Source organism: Opisthorchis viverrini, assembly GCF_000715545.1.
Source record: "Opisthorchis viverrini unplaced genomic scaffold opera_v5_8, whole genome shotgun sequence".
Lineage (NCBI taxonomy): Eukaryota > Metazoa > Platyhelminthes > Trematoda > Opisthorchiida > Opisthorchiidae > Opisthorchis > Opisthorchis viverrini.
The window spans coordinates 3,505,513-3,525,395 of NW_008751664.1; the positions used below are offsets into that span (position 1 = coordinate 3,505,513).

A 19,883-nucleotide genomic window follows, 5' to 3' on the forward strand; every position below is an offset into this window, starting at 1 on the left:
TTGGACTAAGGGTGCTCATCAAACATTCACTGTGTATCACACTCCAGGTAATTGACGGAGGCGCTGGTGTGCTTTGGTGAAAGCATTTCGAACAAAGTTGTTTTAAACAAGCGCTGAAGTCTTTTAATTCCTGAGCTGTCTTTTGGCTTGTCTCAACGACCGTTTGCTCTCAGGTGCTGTTTCATAGCATGGCTTCATGTTTCACTTTTATTACACTATTTCGAATGAGTACCTTTAACTCTATCTTAATACTGATTGCCTACCTCGAAGTCCGATCAAGCAACGTATTTATGCAATATATTCGGCCAGCCATTATCTTCTCTTCTTATAGCAATGACAACTTTAGCGGGGTTGAAAAGTCATGATTCGCTTCTGTCCAAATTGGACACTTTCAAACGGAAGAAGAAAGATAGGTTAGAAGTGGAAGAGCTGACAAAGGAGAGCAACCAGGCGATCAAACTTTCTTCTACTCCATTTTTTCCCGATCCGAAAGATTACAACCTACAGGAAGGCGAGGAAAGATCGTATCCAGAAATGTCATCTATGGTTAGTGATACCTAAGTAGTGGTCTTATTTGTCTACTATAGAAAGCTGCATGTTTTCAAGAGCTGACAAACAAGCTACTCAGTTGGATAAATAACGAACTAGCGGCTCAACGTATCTTGGTCCGAGATCTGAAGGAAGACATCTATGACGGCCAGGTGTTGCAAAAACTTGTGGAGAAATTAACTGGAGTGACACTTGCCTATCCTGAAGTTACTCAGTCCGAAGTTGGACAACTGCAGCGCCTAAAGGTAAGCTTTCCATTGACTGATGATGAACTGTTTACTTGCTAGGAGGTGTTGGCTACCATCAACAGTTCCCTTCGGGTTCGACCAACATGGACGGCAGAGCTTATATACAATAAAGACATCGCGGCCACTTTACGCCTTCTCGTTGCACTTGCTACTCACTTCAAGAGTGAAATGCACTTTCAGCCAGGTGTTTATTTGACTGTGATTGTCGCTCGAAAGCTTAACGGCAAGCTACAATATCGTCACGATCGGCAATACATCACTGAACTGACTGGACCTGAAAACTGTGAGTCATACTCATTGGGTGTACTTTCTTACCTAACCTGCCATGCCAGAAAGATATATTCCGATGGGTCACAGATTAGGCTACGTTTTTTTTTTGCTCCCTGCCCATGAAAAGCAGATCGGTAATTCAAAGGACATGGCCTATAAGATTTTCGGTGTGGATTTCGCTTGTCAACTCTCCTTCCTATGATTGATATTCTCAAGGAGCCCGTTGACTCACCATCCTTGTCTAACGACCGTGCGTGTCTTGATACCGTCTCCTCTGTTTCCTTCGGCGAAGCACTAAATTGGTTGTTGATGTATCATAGTTTTCAGTTTTCTACAGTCTAACGGTTCAGAAACGAGTTATTGCGATGATTACGGAAGATACTGTGCTGTCCTGTTAATGAATTCACATGTTGTTAAGACCACTACAGTATGTTCTATATCAGCTGATCCTTGCTTACCATACTAGACCACGTCGTCTAGCCTTGTATAGCGATGGCGTCTAACGTGTACCTTTAGAGAACTTTTCTGCCGAATCGACAGCTTGGTTGTTAAAAACAATGTTCTTGTGACACACCAATATTCAATGGAAAAAGCCTTTCGTACACTGCAGCCTACCATTATGGCCCTCGTCCATAAAACAGGTTGAGCTTCAAACACGTGTTGTCGCCTTTTGGACTACTCGCTCACATCTTTCTTCGATGCAGTGTATGAATCTGCTAACCATTTATGCGGGTCGTATCGCTAAAATCTATTCGATTCGCGTAAGTTTTGCGCTAGAGGTTGTCTATAGCTCATGACAAGATATGTCTCAATGTGTTCTTAACTCTCGATCTCATTTTAGCTTCCCGACCAGAGTTTCTGAGGTTGCGCGCATGCGTTGAACATCATCACAACACCAAATGGCCAGTTTGTTCCCGGCGGGATTTCAGTCCGCGTGTTTGTTACTGATTGAATCGTGGATGTGCTTTGAAATAATGTCACGGTTAAACGATTTTGTTTAGTTTTTCATACTACCCTTAATAAATAAGGTCTAATGTTTTCATACCCCTCATACCTTGTGTTAACTGATTCCATCTGGATGTGATCAGTCTCACTCCATTCCTTTTGCACAGCCACACACTTTCCTAGCGTCTTTTGTTATCGAAGGACCTGAATTAAACGAAGTTAGCCTGTTTTCCAAAATTACTTTCCATTACCCTCATAATCAAAGCGTTAACTTTCTGCTTGCTTTGTGCTCAACGCTCGCACTGTTGTTTTGTTATGTTCACTTGATAAATATCCCTATCTCCTCTCACCAACCCGTGTTCAGCTGCACATCCATCAGATTTATTATCGCGGGACCACCTGGTTGTGCAAACCCTGAATGACTTCGTGAATGCCCATCTGGGGCAATTGACACTCCAAGTAACCGACTTGGCACGGGATGTGAGTGGTATGCTTTTACCATACTTTTGCAATCAGGTACTATTTCTTTTTCTCCGCGTTATAGATGTGACAAGCAACATTCTGTGCACTAATTTTTGTCCACCACATGGCATCAGTGTGTGATATCTACCGAGGCTAAGTTCGCAGTTATTCCACTCGTTTATGCATCCCCCTTGTTTGCTGTTGTGTTAGTGGTTGAGTGTTTGTAGGTTTTTCGGGCAGTCTAATTCCACATATTCTTGTTTTTGTACACATAGTTAACGGGGTTTTACTTCAAGGATTCTGATGAATCTCGTTTTTCGAGACTGTTTTCTATATTCCAACTGTCAGATCCTGTGTATATTTTCTTAGAATCATTCAGTCACATGGAATGTGACCGCCTGTAAGCACGAAGACACTCGTGGAACCAATCATACAGTAAATTCTCTCCACAGAAGCTTTGATAATTTTCTTCGGTCTTTTGTGAGCCTCATTATTCCGTTCAAAGCATCTTTTGACCTCGTTTTCTGAGGGGGAATTCATACAGTGGGCCTTTGAACTAGTTAGGTTTTATCTCAACGATTATTTTCACGGATCGAAAAGTGTTTGAAATGAGTTTGCGCCTGGAATGACAGTATACCCGATCGATGAAGGATAGTGCAATAATTTCACAGCTTGAATTTGGATGCACAGTTGGTTTCAGCTTTTTTATGACCACTGCCGAAGGATACTAGGCCTTCGAAATTCATACAATATTCCAGCGCAGTGGGGTTACATATGCATTTGGGATGTATATTTTTTTCCTCCAATGCGTGTATATCGTTTACCAGTTGCCAGTTAACTCTATTTTGAGTCCACCAGGGTGCGGAGTGGATCAGTGGTTAGAGCGCGAATTTACTGATCGGAAGGTCCGTGGTTCGAACCTGTCTAGGCTTGGGCAACCTGGCAGTATTTCAGCCCTCGTGCTTCCTTCTGGTGGCATGACAGTTAGGCACCGAAAGGGTTCTATATCTGAACTGCCATCAAGGTGAGTATCCTCGATTGCACTGGGGCTTAAGTTCCGTTCATCTGCACACGAGGTAAGTTCGCTTGTCATCTCTATATCGGCATACACCGCTCAAATAGGAGTGCCCAACCGTCCTAGTTGTTCCAACCGATATGTCTGTAAATCCTCTCCTTCGTGTAGGTTCACAGGCGCTTTGAACTTGCCGAACGATTTTCGGTATTCCATGGTGAAATTCTACACGTGTTGTAGTTGTCTCCATATCTTTTTTGTTAGCACAATTCTTTTTTGCCTGGTATGGGACCAACCAGCGGGACACTCCTAGGTTTGACTAGTTATCTTCCCACTACTCACTCACTATTTGTTACTTTCCAGGACATGCGTGCGTCCATCTCGCTACCAACAAGATGGAGTGTTTCATCTTCCTTATGATTGTTTCGTTCCAGTTTTCTGACGGAGTGCTCTTGATCCTGCTTATGGGTCTACTGGAAGGCTACTTCGTCCCGTTCTATGCCTATCATCCGACTCCCACTACCGAAATAATGAGAACTAATAATGTCAAATTGGCTTTCGAGCTGATGCAAGCTGCCGGAATCGGGGAACCTCCGGCTCAACCAGAAGAAATCATCGCCGCGGATAGCAAAGCGATTCTGCGAGTTTTATACAGCATATATTCATTTTACGAGCGAATGGAACAGGAACGAAGACGATATGAAATCGCCAACATCCGGGAGCTGGAGGAGCCAGAAGAAACACACTTTGTCGAACCTGAGCATACCGATGCGGACTTACTGTGATATGTGTATGTTGTAACCTTTTGCAGCTATCTTCTTACCCGCGATCTTGCTCAAGCACCACTTTCTTCAGCCATCTGTAATATTTTTGTTCTATAAGCCAGTTAGCTATTATTAAGGAGATATTTCACTGCTTCAATCATGCTTTCATCATATCCTGTCGTCCAGGAAACGCGGCAAAGTGCGCCGCCAAGTGCTCTCTTTTTGCCTAATTTCGAACCCGGCTGCTCTGAGTTTTTTCCGTTCACAAGCATTCCACTGAGATTGTCGTAATTCTATTTGGACTATGATATTTTTCGTAGAGCGAGGCTTCTAACAAGTCTTTTGTCATTTTGATTCTTGCATATGTGAATCATTGAGCAACGGGCGTGAAATCTTACTTAGCTGGTCTTCAGTCTGTTAGGTGTTTTTTTCGTTTCTTTGCTTGTAAACGTCCCACTTTTAAGTGGAATAGATTGTTAGCATAAAGTGCTATTGGCAGGTAACTCGGCTTCAATGGTCTTTTTGCGCCTCTGCAGAAGCCATTGATATTTCTCTTCTTTATTGTTCACCACACCATCAATTTCCTCGCAGAGTACGTCCTCTATTTAGTTCATCTTCTGTAGCACTCGTGCAGTCGTGCACGGCTATCTCAGAGTTAGGTAACTCTTCCTTCCGCCTCTCCCATATGGCCTCAGTCGCCTAGCTTTTGGAGCTCGTATTGGGGTAAGTGCTTCATTTGCTTCTACAAATTATTTCTGTAACTGCTTGTTCACTTCGTTAATAGACCAAGGTCAATCGCCTTCGAGCCTAAGGCCACGCGGAGAATAAGACGCGAGCTACCCTTAAAGAAATTGAATGTAACTGACCCCGCTAGCGAGCCGTCTGCTATAAGACTACCATGTGCTGCGTTTGTGAGGGTTCAGTGAGCTATTTGCACCACAAGGAGCACTGACAGTACAAGACGCCATAGACTACACCCGGATTGCCTTCCTTTAGACTTCAATGGAATGAGAGGATCGTCGGATTATTGCCACACCATGTCCGATTCCAAAACGTTTATCCACTCTTATTACTTGAATTTAGCTACTGATTCCTGAATGCTTATTCGCAGTGCTGTTTTACTCGGTAAACTACTAATCGCATGTACCAGCATCCCCCTAAAGAACCTCGCTGATTTCACTAAAGTGCTGTTCCGAGCCAAATGTCACGAGAGGCCGCATCTGATAACCACCGCTGCTGGAACATTAACAGGACAAAACAAAGGCGTACAAACGGTCATTCAAAAACCAAAGGTACATTCATGTTCAAGTTTGTACCCTGACGAGGAGCGTAAAATTTTTGCCATCTNCCTGACGAGGGCGTAAAAATTTTTGCATCTATCAAACTGTCACCACCTGGTTTGATGTGGGCCGATCTGTGTTAATACGTTCACACATCGATCGATCTTTGTTTGCCTGTACCCGCATACCAGCTGCCAAAATGCATTTTTAGGACACGTCCCAAGCGAAAAGTTAACGCAATAGGTTGCGAGACTGCAATCCCAAGCCTTCACGCTTACTGATCTCGGTTCGACTGTGAACATTAATTTACAACATACTTAGTTTTGTCTGAACTAACAGGTATGATACCAACACTACCTGGTCGAAACTGCACCCACGCCACTCCAGCGTAAATTGTCCACCTTGTAGGGATTTGTTTGGTTAGTTCACACAAAAGGCTACTGTTTTAGTGGCACGTGTGCTAGCTGTGTAATCATCGAAGTCAAACAATGTTCTACCTTCTAGATCTTTCTCCCTTCCCCTAAGACACCCATCATCATCATCATCATCACCGGCAACATGACATCAGTGTTCAACATCGATGCTTCACTGCCGTACAACCATGATTTATTTGAAGGCCTCATTGTAAAGAAAAGAGTAAAGGTGGACGGGGAAGGGACTTAGTGCTAGCTTACCACAATAATTCCGAGGTGTCTACATCTCCAGACATTCACTCAGGCGATCTGGATAGAAACTGACAACAAGAACGCCACTGACATCGGTTGGCAGCCATATCTTGTAATGTGCCGGCTGGCTTAAAACACCCAACTAGCCTGCGACAACTCAGGTTTCGCAGTGCGACTTATCGACTCAAAAACCTGTGATTTGGACGTGTCTGTAATTTGGATTACGTCTAAGCTCGGGCACCTTAACAATGTCTCAATCCTGGCGTCTTCCGTGAGTTGGGTTGTAGCTGCAAATTTGAAGGCGCCGCGTCTCAAGAGCATACAATTTTCCTTACTCAACTGAACCTCATCTAGATCGTGTTATTTCCGCCAAGTGTGATAAGTGATAGTTACCATCATCAGTCTTGTGTTTGTAAGAGAGCCTGTACTTTGCTGCTACACACAACTTTCAATCTCACGGCCATGTAGCAAAAACTTGAACACTTACGTGTCTACCTTACTTATATGTATGACAGGTAGTTCCCTTGAATAAGAGTTATTACTCGGAGTAGCATGTTAGGGGGCCGTCACTAGCATTGCCAAACAATAAGTCAGCTTTTTGGGTGTTTCGCACATATATTGTGTTATGAAGTAAGTAGTAACAAGTGAGATTTTTCGTGGTACAAGATGGCCTGATTCCTTCAGACCTGAGATCTTATGTGGGGAATCAAAGGAGCATGAGTTGAGCTATGTCCCAAGTGCGAGCTAACCACACTGCTCATCACTTGTTTCTGGCCGAATTGTTAGGTGTTCAAATCACTAACCGGAAGGTCGCAGATTCGAACCCCTCACCCCGGAGTTTCGTGGGACACGCACTGCTGATGATTCCCAATAAAGATGAAAGAGCTGTATGGTCCATCTCACCTTTTCAGGTGGATTGGCTTTATACACTGGTCGAAATTTCAACTGCAAATGCCAAACTCCCATCACACTACCAGCCCTATTCTTAGAGGGCCATATAACCGACACTTTTTGTGCACTCGATGGTTGCCAAAAAGGAGCAATTCCTTCATGTGATTGAATTAGTAATAGGCGACTATACCCTTAAGAATCGTGTGGTCGGATGCTTGAAAACTGAGCCAGATAAGGCAGTTTTTCCTCGTTGCCGCGGTTGAACAGTTATCACAAATAGTTTGTGCATGCCACAATGGTTGGAATAAATGCTGCTGTGTACTGAAATAACCAATGAGTGGTGTCAGGTTCCTTGGGGGTCATCAGGCAAGTTAGTTTAACTTCATGATGGACTACTCATAAGGTTGCTGAAAATTTGTCGACAGCGCAGACCTGTTTCGCCCTTCTTGGGGCTCATCAGGTATGCACAGTCCCCGAGTTTCCGTCAATCTTATGTTCTACTTGAAACTTGGAAACATCACAAATCAGAGATTCAGCTGGGTTCCAGGTGAGTCTCTCGCAAAACCAAATTTATTTGCAAATGAGTGTTTTTCGTAAGTTTAACTTCCAACTTCTCTCTACTATCGTCGCCTGGATACCACGTACCGATGTCACCGCCTTTATTACACATTCAGCCGTATTCTGCCTGAATAGTTGCAATAGTCTCTGATGAGAAATACTAAAACCTACTCATTTTGTCACTAGTAACAACGCCCAATCACCCTCCTTCCATTCCCCATAGTCTACTTTTTGGGACCGTCCCAACTTCTTCCGATTCGTTTTCTCTTTCACTATGAACAGTGTAGTGAAAACTTGAGTTTGATGTGTTGCAAAACTCGTTTAGCTTGTACCCAGACCAGTACACATTGCTACAAGTTAGTCTACTTGCGCCGAAATTCTTTTGCTAAGTATGAAGCTGTTTACTTCGATACCGTCACTCGTGTGCATTCGAATAATGCAGGTGCGTCTAGATTAGTTGGTCGAATCACCATTCTGAGCTACGGTGGAACGAAACGGGTTGTAGTTTTTCACGCTAGGAATACATACATTAATTCACACGCAGAGCAGTCGTGCGAGGCATTGTGAAGTAAACACGAAGATATACGATATTGCGATAAACAACAGCATCTGGAAATCAATATTGCTTCATCAGGATGCTCGCCGTGTCGTTTCAGTGTCGAAAACTGCGCAAAGGTTACCACTGAGACTGGTGATGCGGCTGGTTCAGTGTCGAGCGCAAAGGTTACCACTGAGACTGGTGATGCGGCTGGTGAAAAAATTTTAAGAGACGTGACAAAAATTTACCAATATTTTTTTTTACCCAAGTGGGTGTTCTGTAGCTATTCCAAGTGTTCTTTGTGGGAAGTCGCCGGAATTTTTGGGAAGTAGGGATTCAGGAAAATGATTCAGTCTCAGGGTTTTATTTTGAGCAATATGCATAACTGCTGGGAACGCGGTTCATATATCCGTTATATTACACCCCCACCAACCTGTGATATCGAATGAAATCAGTTGTTCAGCATGCACGATGTTGGGCTGGCCTCCGTTTCTGGACTGACCTACCGGAAACTCTCCGGTTTTTAATGAGGTCAAAAAGTTTAGGAGGAGACTGTCAATTATCTGAGTTTCTCCCATCAAATCAAAAAGTAAAAATGTAAAACCTTGGGGAGCACTTTTGGGCCCGAACTAATGTTTGGTTTCTCCCAACTATTTGGAGTGTCGTACTGAAGCTGAGCTACCGTTAGAACATTTTTACACGAACAGACAACATTCTAAGACGGGACCAGCCTTCTGGTAAGATAGGGATGTTTTATATATGACCAGCATAGCTAAGCTACATTGATTTGTGTTCAGAACAGGTGTGTGTGATCAGAACAGACCTTTCAGTTAGCAAAATGGAAGCAAATCATGCAGTTTTGTATTTCAGTCCTCTGTGAATTATGTGCTAGAAGAGCACATTGTGTTTTCGAAGGAAAACTATGAAGTGGCCCATACAAACTAGAATGACTTGATATTTTATGTAACTAACCGGGACAGTACTAAGTATCTAGTAATTTTATCATTATTTAACTTTTTATGCAATGTTTTCCGTGAAACAGTGGTTCTTCTCAGTATGCACATATAAATTGTATCTAGCTGTTGTTGGAAAGCATTTAAGGGCTACTGCAGCGAAGTGCCTGAAACTACTTCATTGCTCTTACCAACTTCGAGCAGCCATGATGAGCACCATTACGTCGGGCCATTTTCGTGTAATAAGGCATTCAAAATGTCCGTACTTTGTCTTGTGGTGCGAGAGCTGTATTTCCCGTTCACTTTGGCAACCTAAAATACATATCAAATCTCACGGTATATGTTGCCACTCTTTCATGAAAAGTCTATTTGTTCAGTCCACTACTTCTATTGAGTTCGCACAGCCGAACGCTCACTGGTGGCTTCGTACCACCGCACAATGACATTCCAGAAGGATGCCGGGTTAAATATCACGACGGTTCAGGGGACATCAGACAGCACGAATTGGATTTCACTGGCTACTGCGTATTACTGTAGTTGCTTTGTCTAAGCGATCGTTTCAAAGCACACAACCAAAGAAACACTCAGGTGAAAACTATGATTCGAACTAGGCATTCGAATTGGAATTGCTCTTCTGGCCAATAAGGAGTGTGGTCAGTAAAGGTAGCGTAGAATGGAGTTGATGTGTTTCCAAATGAGTAATATATGTGAAGTATATCCGGTTGAAGAACATCATAAACGTGCGATTCAGCTGGGTCTCCCTTGAATACCAAAGTGGTATGCAAATTAGTCGAATTTCGTGCGATTTAGGTTCAAGGAGAACATTAGATTGACGGGAACTTGGGCACTGTGTCTGTCCGATGAGTCCGAAGAAGGGCGAAACCGGTCGTGAGGTGCCGAAGAGTTTCTAGCAGCCTTATGAGTAGTGTTCCATCAAGAAGTAAACTTGGCGGGTTGGCTAATCGTGTGGATTTTAGGGTAGAGACTGTTTCTTTCCGACTGGGACCTCGGAGCAACCGTCAACTAATTAAGTGCCTGAGAAAGCGATCTCAAACCTACATCAATGAACGATTACTGACAAATAGATTTATCCCCTTCCTCCACACACAGAAAGGACGTGAAAAATCTAGGCCGCGGTTTTGCTTACCAGTGAACCAGTTACTGACTGTATCAGAAGCTCTGTTCTCAAGCAGAACGAATGTGGATCGTCATCGTAACCGAAAGCTTGTACAAAACTTTACCGTCCAGTCAGCATCAGTCAATTATTCACTTGGCACCTTGATTACCATGTTTCCCTTGATAAAAACCAATCACAACTTTGTGGTGCTGTTGTCTGCATCCTTAGTGTTTAGTAGTGTAACGCTTCGAGACTCCAATCAAGATGATATTGGAAGTAGATCATGTGGCCGTTTGATAGCTTTTACAGCTACATTATTGATTATTTAGAGCCGAAGTTTTTAAACGATAATCTGCTCCAAAGGCCCAACATCTGTAACGTCATGGAGAATACGCGCTCATCTAAAAGGCTTAGGACGGATATGAACAACAGTCATATGGATGAAGACGCAAGGCCTGAAGCGATTCGCTCTTCTGTGCTGCAAAGTTTAATGGAAAAGGAATTTACCTGTGCCATTTGCCATGAAATCTTGATTAATTCAACTGCACTGCGGTGTGGACACTGCTACTGTGAATACTGTATCAGCAGATGGTTGAACAGGAATAGTAGCTGCCCAGTCTGCAAGAAAAAAACAATGAAGACTACACGGCTTATTATTTTGGACAGCTTTATTCGACAAGTCTATGAACTTTTATTGCCATCCGAAGAGCATCAGGCTAGACAGGAAGAAATGGAGCTAAGAAGTCAACAGGTATCTTTGGGGACTCACTGGTCCATATCAGAGAGTGAATTGACAAACTCTACATCTGAAGATACTGGATCTTCTATTTTCTCACTGAGTTCCTCTACTGAAGACAGCTATGGATCTTCCAGAAATTCAAGGTGATTCCCTTGATGATCACTTGATTTGACGCAACATATTTCTATGCTTCGATTCGTCCTTCAGCTTGATCGTCGATGGATTTTTCTATCGCACCTGGAATTTGCACTAATTTATGATGACAGACGTGATGGCTTTCAAATGAACGTGTTGTGTGTCATATTTTGGGATGCTCATGGGGCATAGTCGAAGAGCATACTTTCCTGTTCGTTTTTTATTGCCTTCCTAAGGGTCAGACGGGAAACCAATTAGATGGAATGATAAATGTCATCTCACTGAATAGGCAACTTGTGGTTGCACCAGACGACTACAGTGGTGTTGACACCAATGCCTCACTTTCGTATGACCACACAACTTATTCATCATCATCAGCATAACATCAGTTTTCAACACTGATATTCCGCTACCGTAAAAAGGTTTATTAAGTATATTTAAAAGAAATAGCTGGGTGGGGAAGGGACTTGCTGCAAACCGACAGTAAGCAATCCGGGATGCATGCACCTCCAATGGCTCACTCAGACTGAAGAAAGATTTTTCTACTGACACTTGCATTCCCCCTGTTCAAATTTGGTTAGCTTTAGGTTGGTCAAGATGACAACGCACCATTAAGATGCCAAAAAGCTTGTAAGCCATCTGCCTCATTTTACTCTCAGAGGATTTACCATCGTCATCAACTTCATCAGCAACACAACATCAGTGTTCAAAACCGATACTTCACTACTGTACGACTGTAATTTATTTGCAAGCTTTGTTATGAAGAAAATTCGATGGGGAATGAACCTGCCGCAAATATCCTGAGGTGCCTACATCTCCACACATGCATTCGGGCAATGTGAGTAGAAACTGATATCAAGAACACCATTAACAACGATGAGGCATTCAAGCATCAGTGTCAACACTGACGTTACTGTCTCTCATGGTGATAATGACGGTGATCATGCAGTCTCTCCAACCATGCGTAACCAAGGTGGACTGACGTACAAAATACCCCACTTAGTCGCCTGGTAGCCTAAAATATTTCGAAGCACTCATTCACATTTTAACAGATCGCTTATTTTCTAAGCGGGCGTCCTGATAACAATGGGATCCTCCTATTCTCGCCCAATGAAAGTTACCTTTCATGTAAGGCGATCTGTGAGTTCGGTGGGATGGCTATTCGTAGAACGGACAAACCGCACCATTTGACTCTCAATGAATTCATAGGTGTAATTTTCCACGTCGAATTTTACCACTTCCATCAAGCAAATACCGACCGAGAAAGGGTATTACTTTCTATGTATTATCTACCCTTTTCTCCGTTGCGCAGAGAGAAACAAACACGTAGAGGAGTGACCTGTCCTGTTTCATCCTCAGGTATTTGGTCTTTACGGTATCTACGTGAACGAAATTGTATGTGTCGAACGAATTATGAAGCATAGTGACTATGTTATACAAACTGAGATCGTCGGAGTTCTTGGAATAGCTCAGATGCCCACTGATTAGGTGCGGTGCAAATATTTTTAACTCGTGACATAGACAAGAAATCGTAGATCAGTTATCATTTATTTTTGAAGAGCATGGTTACAAACATAAAAAGTGAATGCAAGCGATGAATGCGAAAGAGTAACAGGAGAATATGGGAGAAAAGAGAGAAACGTCTCATTCGAAATCATGCCAAGGACAGTGCCAGTCTGATGAGGTGAATCCCAAAGTATGTAAAGATTTTGGTATGGGAACACGCGTCTAAAGACCAACAACCAAAGAAAGGACAAACAATGGTGAATGCTCTTCAAGGCGCAGTGTGCGCTAGCACAGTCAAGACTCGCACATCAGGCACAAAGTGACCGTCATACTGGGTCTGGTGTGAGATTAAATGGCAAAAATGTACCTTCAACGCCATGTGCCACGCATAAAAGTGTCATAAGTACGCAGGGAGCCCACAATGGCAAGCAAACACAAGTCACTGACTGCGACCTTAGGAAGTCCCAGTCCAATAACAGCCTTAGCGGATTGAGGAAAGCAGATCCCTCGATAAGAGATGATCATCGGTTGGTGAACCAAAAAGTCGATATCACAACCGATGGCATGTAGGGCTGAGATTATGGCGAGGGAATGTTCATCAGCACCATACTTCTGCTTCTTCTCATTCCACACTATCTCTCCACGCCCATCCGAGACTATGCTAACGTCTATTACAGTTGCACGGCGATCTCGAACAGCGATTAGGTCAGGTTTGATGAACGACGTAGAAGTAGGGGCTCTCAACTCCTCGAAGACGGTGTACCCCAGTCGACGGAGACGTTTTGCAAGTTCCCTTGCAACCCGATTATGACGAGCACATCTGGCATCATGCGTGATCCAGCATGGACGTATTTAGTGCACTAGTCTTCAGACTGTTGCCCACCATGCTCATCGACAATTCCTTCTCTCTCTACACTCTAACGATCCAAATACACACAAACTTTGATTAGGTGGACATGTCTGTCTAAACCTGACATGGTGATTAGTGTTCCAATGACATGCTGACTATAAGTCCAACAGAATTTCACTACATTTTTAGCTTGTGACATGTACGTGATTTTTTGACATTCTTGAAGGGACATATATACAGTGAGACAGTTTTACGCTTCGGATACATGTCGCGATTGCACTTGACGTCTATAAATCCCTTTGGCAGATTTGCCATTCCCTTAGGGATCACATTTCAAGTGTCAGTGCACTGCAGTCAGTCGTCTAACCAGGATTTTTCCCAAAACAAAGACCAACATGTCTGGTATCAGAAATTGCAGGCAGCCAACAGGGAAAGAGCTCATGAAGTAGCACGAAACGGCCAATTGTTTGCATCCGGTTTGATACTGAATTACAAAATAGGTACCTGAAAAGTTCAATGGTAGTTACTTTGAGTGACGTTGACCTCAAAGTATCTGTTTTTCGTGAAGAATGCCATCCCAAGTGTCACGTATAATTTCTTCAAAGCAGTTGCATTGTTATTAGGCACACATACCAAGCGTCTGTACCTTCTTCCGAAAGACGAGATTCCTCAGTATCTAGAGTTGTTCTTCGTATTGAAGAGGTAACTTTCCATCCCATTCACCAGAGTAATTAGCAAAACCCTGCCCACTGATTACAAGAAAATCCGGGAATCGGAGCAGAGCCACAGCACTTCCACAACCCAAAAATACCGGTGCGGCTTATTGTTCACTGCGACTCGCTCATTATACATGTATGTTCCCTAATGGTTCAGCAATGGCCTTCAATTAAACCCGACTTCCTGAGAGCTGGGAACTCAATTGCGTGGGAGCTAGGCACCGAAAGGGTCTACAGCTGGAACGATTCTTTTCGTAGGATTGGAGTGACTAAAAACCTCATATGAGAGAGAACATCTATTTTCTGAATCCCCTTCGAACTGAATGTTCCTTTCGAGTTATTTTCGTTTTTTTAGTGAAACTTCAACATCGCTGATGTTTACTGTATTCACGGTCCCAAATATTGAAGCAAAATGCCCGTGGAAACATAAGGATAATAAGTTGAAAAGACTCAGAAAATGTCACTTGTGAATCGTTGTCATCTATCATACTATTAACTTGATTGCTAAGTAGTATCGCATTACGCTTCTTCTGGACGCAGTTTATCGGAAAGGGAAAAGCCTACAAGTCTGATGACAGGGAATTAGAAAACCGCATTTCTACTTCCAGTTTTCCACATTCCAGTCAGAATTCCAGATGTGCTATTTTTAGTTCTTTTTAGCACAATGTGGCCAACATGAGCGATAAAATTATCCAAAATCCTATCGCCTGACCACCGCGCGACTTGTTTTGGACCACTGTCTGGTTGGTGCTCTTGAAATCAATCTTTTAGCTTTCCGCCAGAAATAGCGTTGTGGAGGATTAAATTTCACATAATAAACCTGAATGACCGTATCAGATGGAAATCAAACACAGTGAACATGAATCAACCGGTTTCGAAGGCTCTTCCCATCAGTTCGGATGAAGATCTTGAATCCGTTTCGGGTTGGTATTGAACACAGATCTCGTCATACCAGTGAGTGGCGTTCACACAGTTCGCGTTATTTTAAATTCACGTCTTTTTAGTAGGCCTAAGTTAGTCAGCAAACTACACCAACTTCACACGCCAGTAACCGAACCACTCTGACAGTGTTTCAACTCCGATATCCGGATTTTGAGCGGGGTCATCCCACTCCGGATAGTAGTCTAGGCGGGGTGCCTATGTTCGTATGCTTCATCGATCCAAGCTGTCTAGTTTGACTAGACGACTGGCAAATCGCTGGGCAAGAAGTCGATAAGAGATATTTACGAAAGAACGAACGGTCGCCGGATAAACTGTTGAGTCCAACTGAGAATCACATTTCAGAGCACACGTCATCAGTACGGAAACCGGACAACTCAGGACTGCTGAGCTGTCTAGACCTGTGTGCGTAAACTCCACACGGTTTGACAAATTAACTGCATTGACTGACTACCATCACTGATATTGTCCTGGGTACGAATTATGCTTTACTAATCCTGCAGTACCGATTCCAATGTGAAAAATTGACTCGACCTAGGACCCCTATGTTGCCGTTCAGTTCCAGCCTATGGTCCATATTTACCTGCAGGTGCTTGTGTGGAGAAGGACCATGTAGTTGACTGATTGTCCTCACATCCGGTTGTTCTGGGTGTCGATTGGCCTGATCTCATCTGGATGGTGGACTTACCATACACAGGAATTCCAACAGAGTTGACAATGTGCATGAGGGCCTGAGCCCATTGATGACAACACGTGAATCAGACGTTGGTCTTCGTTAACCAACTGAGTGTCCCGTCGAAAAACTGATCTGGGTGTCACCCTACTTAAACCTTCTGATCGGACCCTGATCATTCCACGTAAAAGTTCACTGACAATCCCGTATTTACGTACCAATTATATCACTTCCCGTCTCCAATTACGCAACCATCTACCACACCTATCCAAATCATCGGTGAACGAAACTGCGGCAGCAGTAACCACTGTACGATGAGAATATGGTTCTACAGCTGATGATGACGAACCCCACACTGCAAGCTATTCCCACTCCGACATTCACTGGCCTAAGTGGGATAGTTTGCTCGTGCTTATCAGGTCTAGAGCACTGAGGAAGAGGCTTCACGATGCATCCCTGCGATGCTTAATTAGGCTGTAAACTGAAGGACCCGATGCACTGAAAATCCCGGGTTCTTAGCGGTAGGCCCACTCATATTTAACTAACAGTTCTGCTAGATGACTACCGTGTTAAAAACCGAACCCACCAACTATACTGTATCTACTCCCGTTTCACAGAGAGCGTCAATATGTAGGAGAAGGAATTAAGTCCTGCAGCAGTATATTTTACCGTGATTTGAGCACGTTTGCTTAGCAGCGTGCTCAGATCCTCACAGTGCATGTGTGGAAGTGGTTTGCCAGAAATGTAGAAAATAACTATGATTGATAATTAACTTGAGGGTTACTCGAATTGTGCAATTTGGCTAGCGATCCGACAACAGTGGATGGAAGCATTCGGATTTTGGGGACATAACCAGAGTATGCACTCAATTAGAGGTCTACTTGATTGAATAACGAGTGTTTACGGCTGATGGCTATGTCCTCAGTTCACGGTTCCACGAGCATTTGGTGGACAATACAACATCGTGCCACTTCTCAGCTTCAGGAATGATAAAACGTTCAATGCAGAAAACTAGGTTCTCTTTAGTAGTGAACTCTTCCCCTGGGAAACCGTTACTTGAGGAGCTAGTCAATACATAACTACGTGATGAGAATTCCGCGATTGAAGGACGATTAGCGCTGAATACCGTCTAATTGTGTTAGCCACAGTGCTGATCAGCCGCTCGTGGCAAAGCCGTTCCTTCTTCAACTACTAACCAGGAGGACGCGGATCCGAAACATCCTTCAGATTAGTAAGCTACGCACTGTTGATGATTCCGGGTGTGGATAAAACAGTTGTACAGTGCGTCTTGGCTTTTAGCCATTGGCTAGCTTCACTGAAATGTTGATTATAGCGCAGAAACCTCGATCGTCTGCAATTCGTCAGCATTGTTTTCACCAACGTCCTGGGAGGAGGGTGAACTGGAGTAAGTAAATAGGCCAAGTTACCTTGTTCTTGCAGCTCCCACAAGAATGTACAGTGGAAAAACGAACGTGCAAACATTCGTACGGACGATACTGGTCCTACCTTAAACTCGAAGCTGAAGAGATCAGAATGAGACCTACGTGGCGCATTGGGACTATCAGAGGGACCCCCCTCTCGCATAATAACCACCGACTACCTCTTCCCAATGGTGTCAGGATATATCCCAAAGAAACGAAAATTGAACTCGTGGGCTTTTCCTCGAAAGAAGTTCCCATACAATACTGCAACTTCTACCACGTGCGAGTAAATGACATTTATGATCGAGGTGAATATCCAAAGATTCAAGGTCATGCTATCGGTCAGACTTCGGGAAGCGGAGCAACATCCGTCAAGTGAGAACATCCATTTCGCAGAATTTGGATAAGTGGCACACATGAATAGGACTATTTTAGTAATGGATGCACAAGTTTGAGTCTACTAATCGAATCTCAGCTTCGGCTAGCAGCACCAAGTGCCCATAAATTGCTCACGACCCCTACCGTAGAAGACAGAGACAAGAATGGCAAGTATTAACCAAGGTGCGTTCCTCCAAAGGGCAGAGAGCACTTCACCTGTATCGCACATAGGAGCTAATGTGTTTTAAGCCATTCCGACTGCTGTCCTGTATTTCATACCAAACGGCCTGCCTGAGTTTTCCGAAGCATAACAAACTGTCTATTCCGTCACAGTTATTTACCTCGATCAAGGAAACCGAAGTCAGCCTTTGGACAAAAGTCACCTAGCTGACGGGAACGTCCATTCTGTCCTGGAAGGAATCTGTTTGTTCGTTTGCGGCGGACTGTTATTGGTGGAAAGCTGATGTTTACATACGACTTCGACAATTGAACAGCTGGATACACATCCGATGAAACAGGGCATTTTATATGATGAAAAGGAACATCTACTAGACAGGTGGCAGTCCAATGAACCCAAACTATTCTTAACGTAAAAGGAATGAAAAATAACACATGGTAGTATAAAGATGGAACGAATATATGCAAAAAATATCAACAGCGCTCGAATACTTTGTACAAATCTGATAATCTGGTGAGGCGAAAGAAAGCACACTGGGACGAAGCGGATTGTGGTTGGCTGGAAAGCTGACTAAGGGGAGGAGCCTCGTAAAGAAGTCCATGTCCGGGAATCAAAGACGATGACAGAGCGGGCCAAAGAACATGTTCAATCATCCAACGAACGGGGACTTCCGGTGTTTGCCCGGAAGAAGAAGTATCTTTGACATCATCATCAATTTTAGCAGTTCCCTCGGCTAGTTTTTCGGAAGTTGAAAGTAAAGACAACTTAGGGACTGGAGCGTAGAATTCGGCGGTAATACGACATATATCTTCAAAGCAGTTGATTTCCTCGTCCCAGTTGACTTCCGTTGCGAGTCGCATAACGTAGATTGGTAAGCGGGTTAGATCAGGAATGTACCTGTGTTTATGACAGAAGAGTGACAGAACCGAGGATACATAAGGATATAAAAGCTGAAAAGAAATCCTTTGGGCGAAGCTACCATCCACTCACAATCTCAATACGTCAACCCAAATATCAGGCGGGAGTTCCCTCCGTCGTAAAATTATCGATGAGATGAGGAATATCACTCAAAAACATTTATGCATCCACAACCCGACTGCCTGAGCACGTCACTAGAAAACCCTGCTTGATTGAGTTTGCATATCACGACCGCAGCATGAACTTCAAAAAGTTGGGAAAGGTAAGATTTTGTAAGAATCGTTTGAACTGCAACATAACCTTCATCGACTAATATAGCCCAACACAATGGTTTAACCGCTAGTCAAGGCTCCCTAGGTACTAAGTTGCGTGGTACGGGATTCATTGCTGACACTGATCATGTATACCTGTTACGAGTGAGCGAGCTTTCCTCGCACTTCTAGAGCACCGGGTACCTACCTCGAGAGTTGATCAGGCTTCCATCAAGAAAGCTGATCAGCTGTTGTGGCCATGCTTTCATTAGGCGTTTCCCTGCACAAACAAGTTGCCAAGATCGTTGAGCGAGCCTTATCGAATCGAAAATGTTTCTCACCTATGTACAGGATTGAAGCCTTGTCAGAATAATTCGTAAGATGTTAATCCATCCAAACACGCTTAACATTTTATACCGACTGCTGGCGATTCATTGAAGGAAAAAGTTGACTCACTGAACTACCATCCAGATACAATGGTGTACGGTAATTTCTTTTACTTACTCTATGGATACGCCCCACCAAACAAGGATACAGCTCAGAGCTACTATCACGCCAAACAAGGCAGGATATGAGAAAACAACGCTTTAATCTGATTCTCAAAGTACCAAAAGAGCCATTTGCTTTCTCAAACCACCCTCCTATGGGGAACGGATCTATTCTCCATTATTTCCAGACGTTTTCCTTTTCGGAGTACGCACCAAACCTGACAACGGCTATCACCGTACGCATATGCAACTATTCGATCGATCTGCCTCCTTTTGCTACAATGCACAACCTTTTGGGGGCTCCGGTAGTTAAATAAACTTACAATAGCTTCACAGACTGAACAATTGATGTATCCAGTAAAATTAATTCAAAGAGGCCGTTGTAGCTGACTAATAAATTATAATTGTTCGGCTGCTGCACCAGGTTGGTATCTAGCTC

The 19,883-nt window shown here is 43.5% G+C and overlaps 2 protein-coding genes across 2 annotated transcripts in view; one reads left to right on the forward strand and one right to left on the reverse strand.

Annotated features, from left to right (window-relative positions):
• Positions 1 to 309: 309 nt before the first annotated feature.
• On the forward strand, positions 310 to 4,810 carry T265_00826 (hypothetical protein; the record flags this gene model as incomplete). The annotated part of the gene is made up of 5 exons (XM_009164698.1): positions 310 to 546; positions 588 to 794; positions 837 to 1,080; positions 2,377 to 2,492; positions 3,921 to 4,810. The coding sequence occupies 5 exons, from the start codon at positions 334 to 336 to the stop codon at positions 4,269 to 4,271; spliced, it is 1,131 nt and encodes a 376-aa protein (XP_009162962.1).
• Positions 4,811 to 18,260: 13,450 nt separating this feature from the next.
• T265_12648 (hypothetical protein) overlaps positions 18,261 to 19,883 on the reverse strand; it is a gene marked incomplete at both ends in the record, with an annotated part of 32,729 nt that continues 31,106 nt past the window's right edge. The window contains one exon of the mRNA XM_009164730.1: positions 18,261 to 18,684. Coding sequence (XP_009162994.1) covers positions 18,261 to 18,684 — 424 coding nt within the window. The remainder of the gene's footprint in view (positions 18,685 to 19,883) is intronic.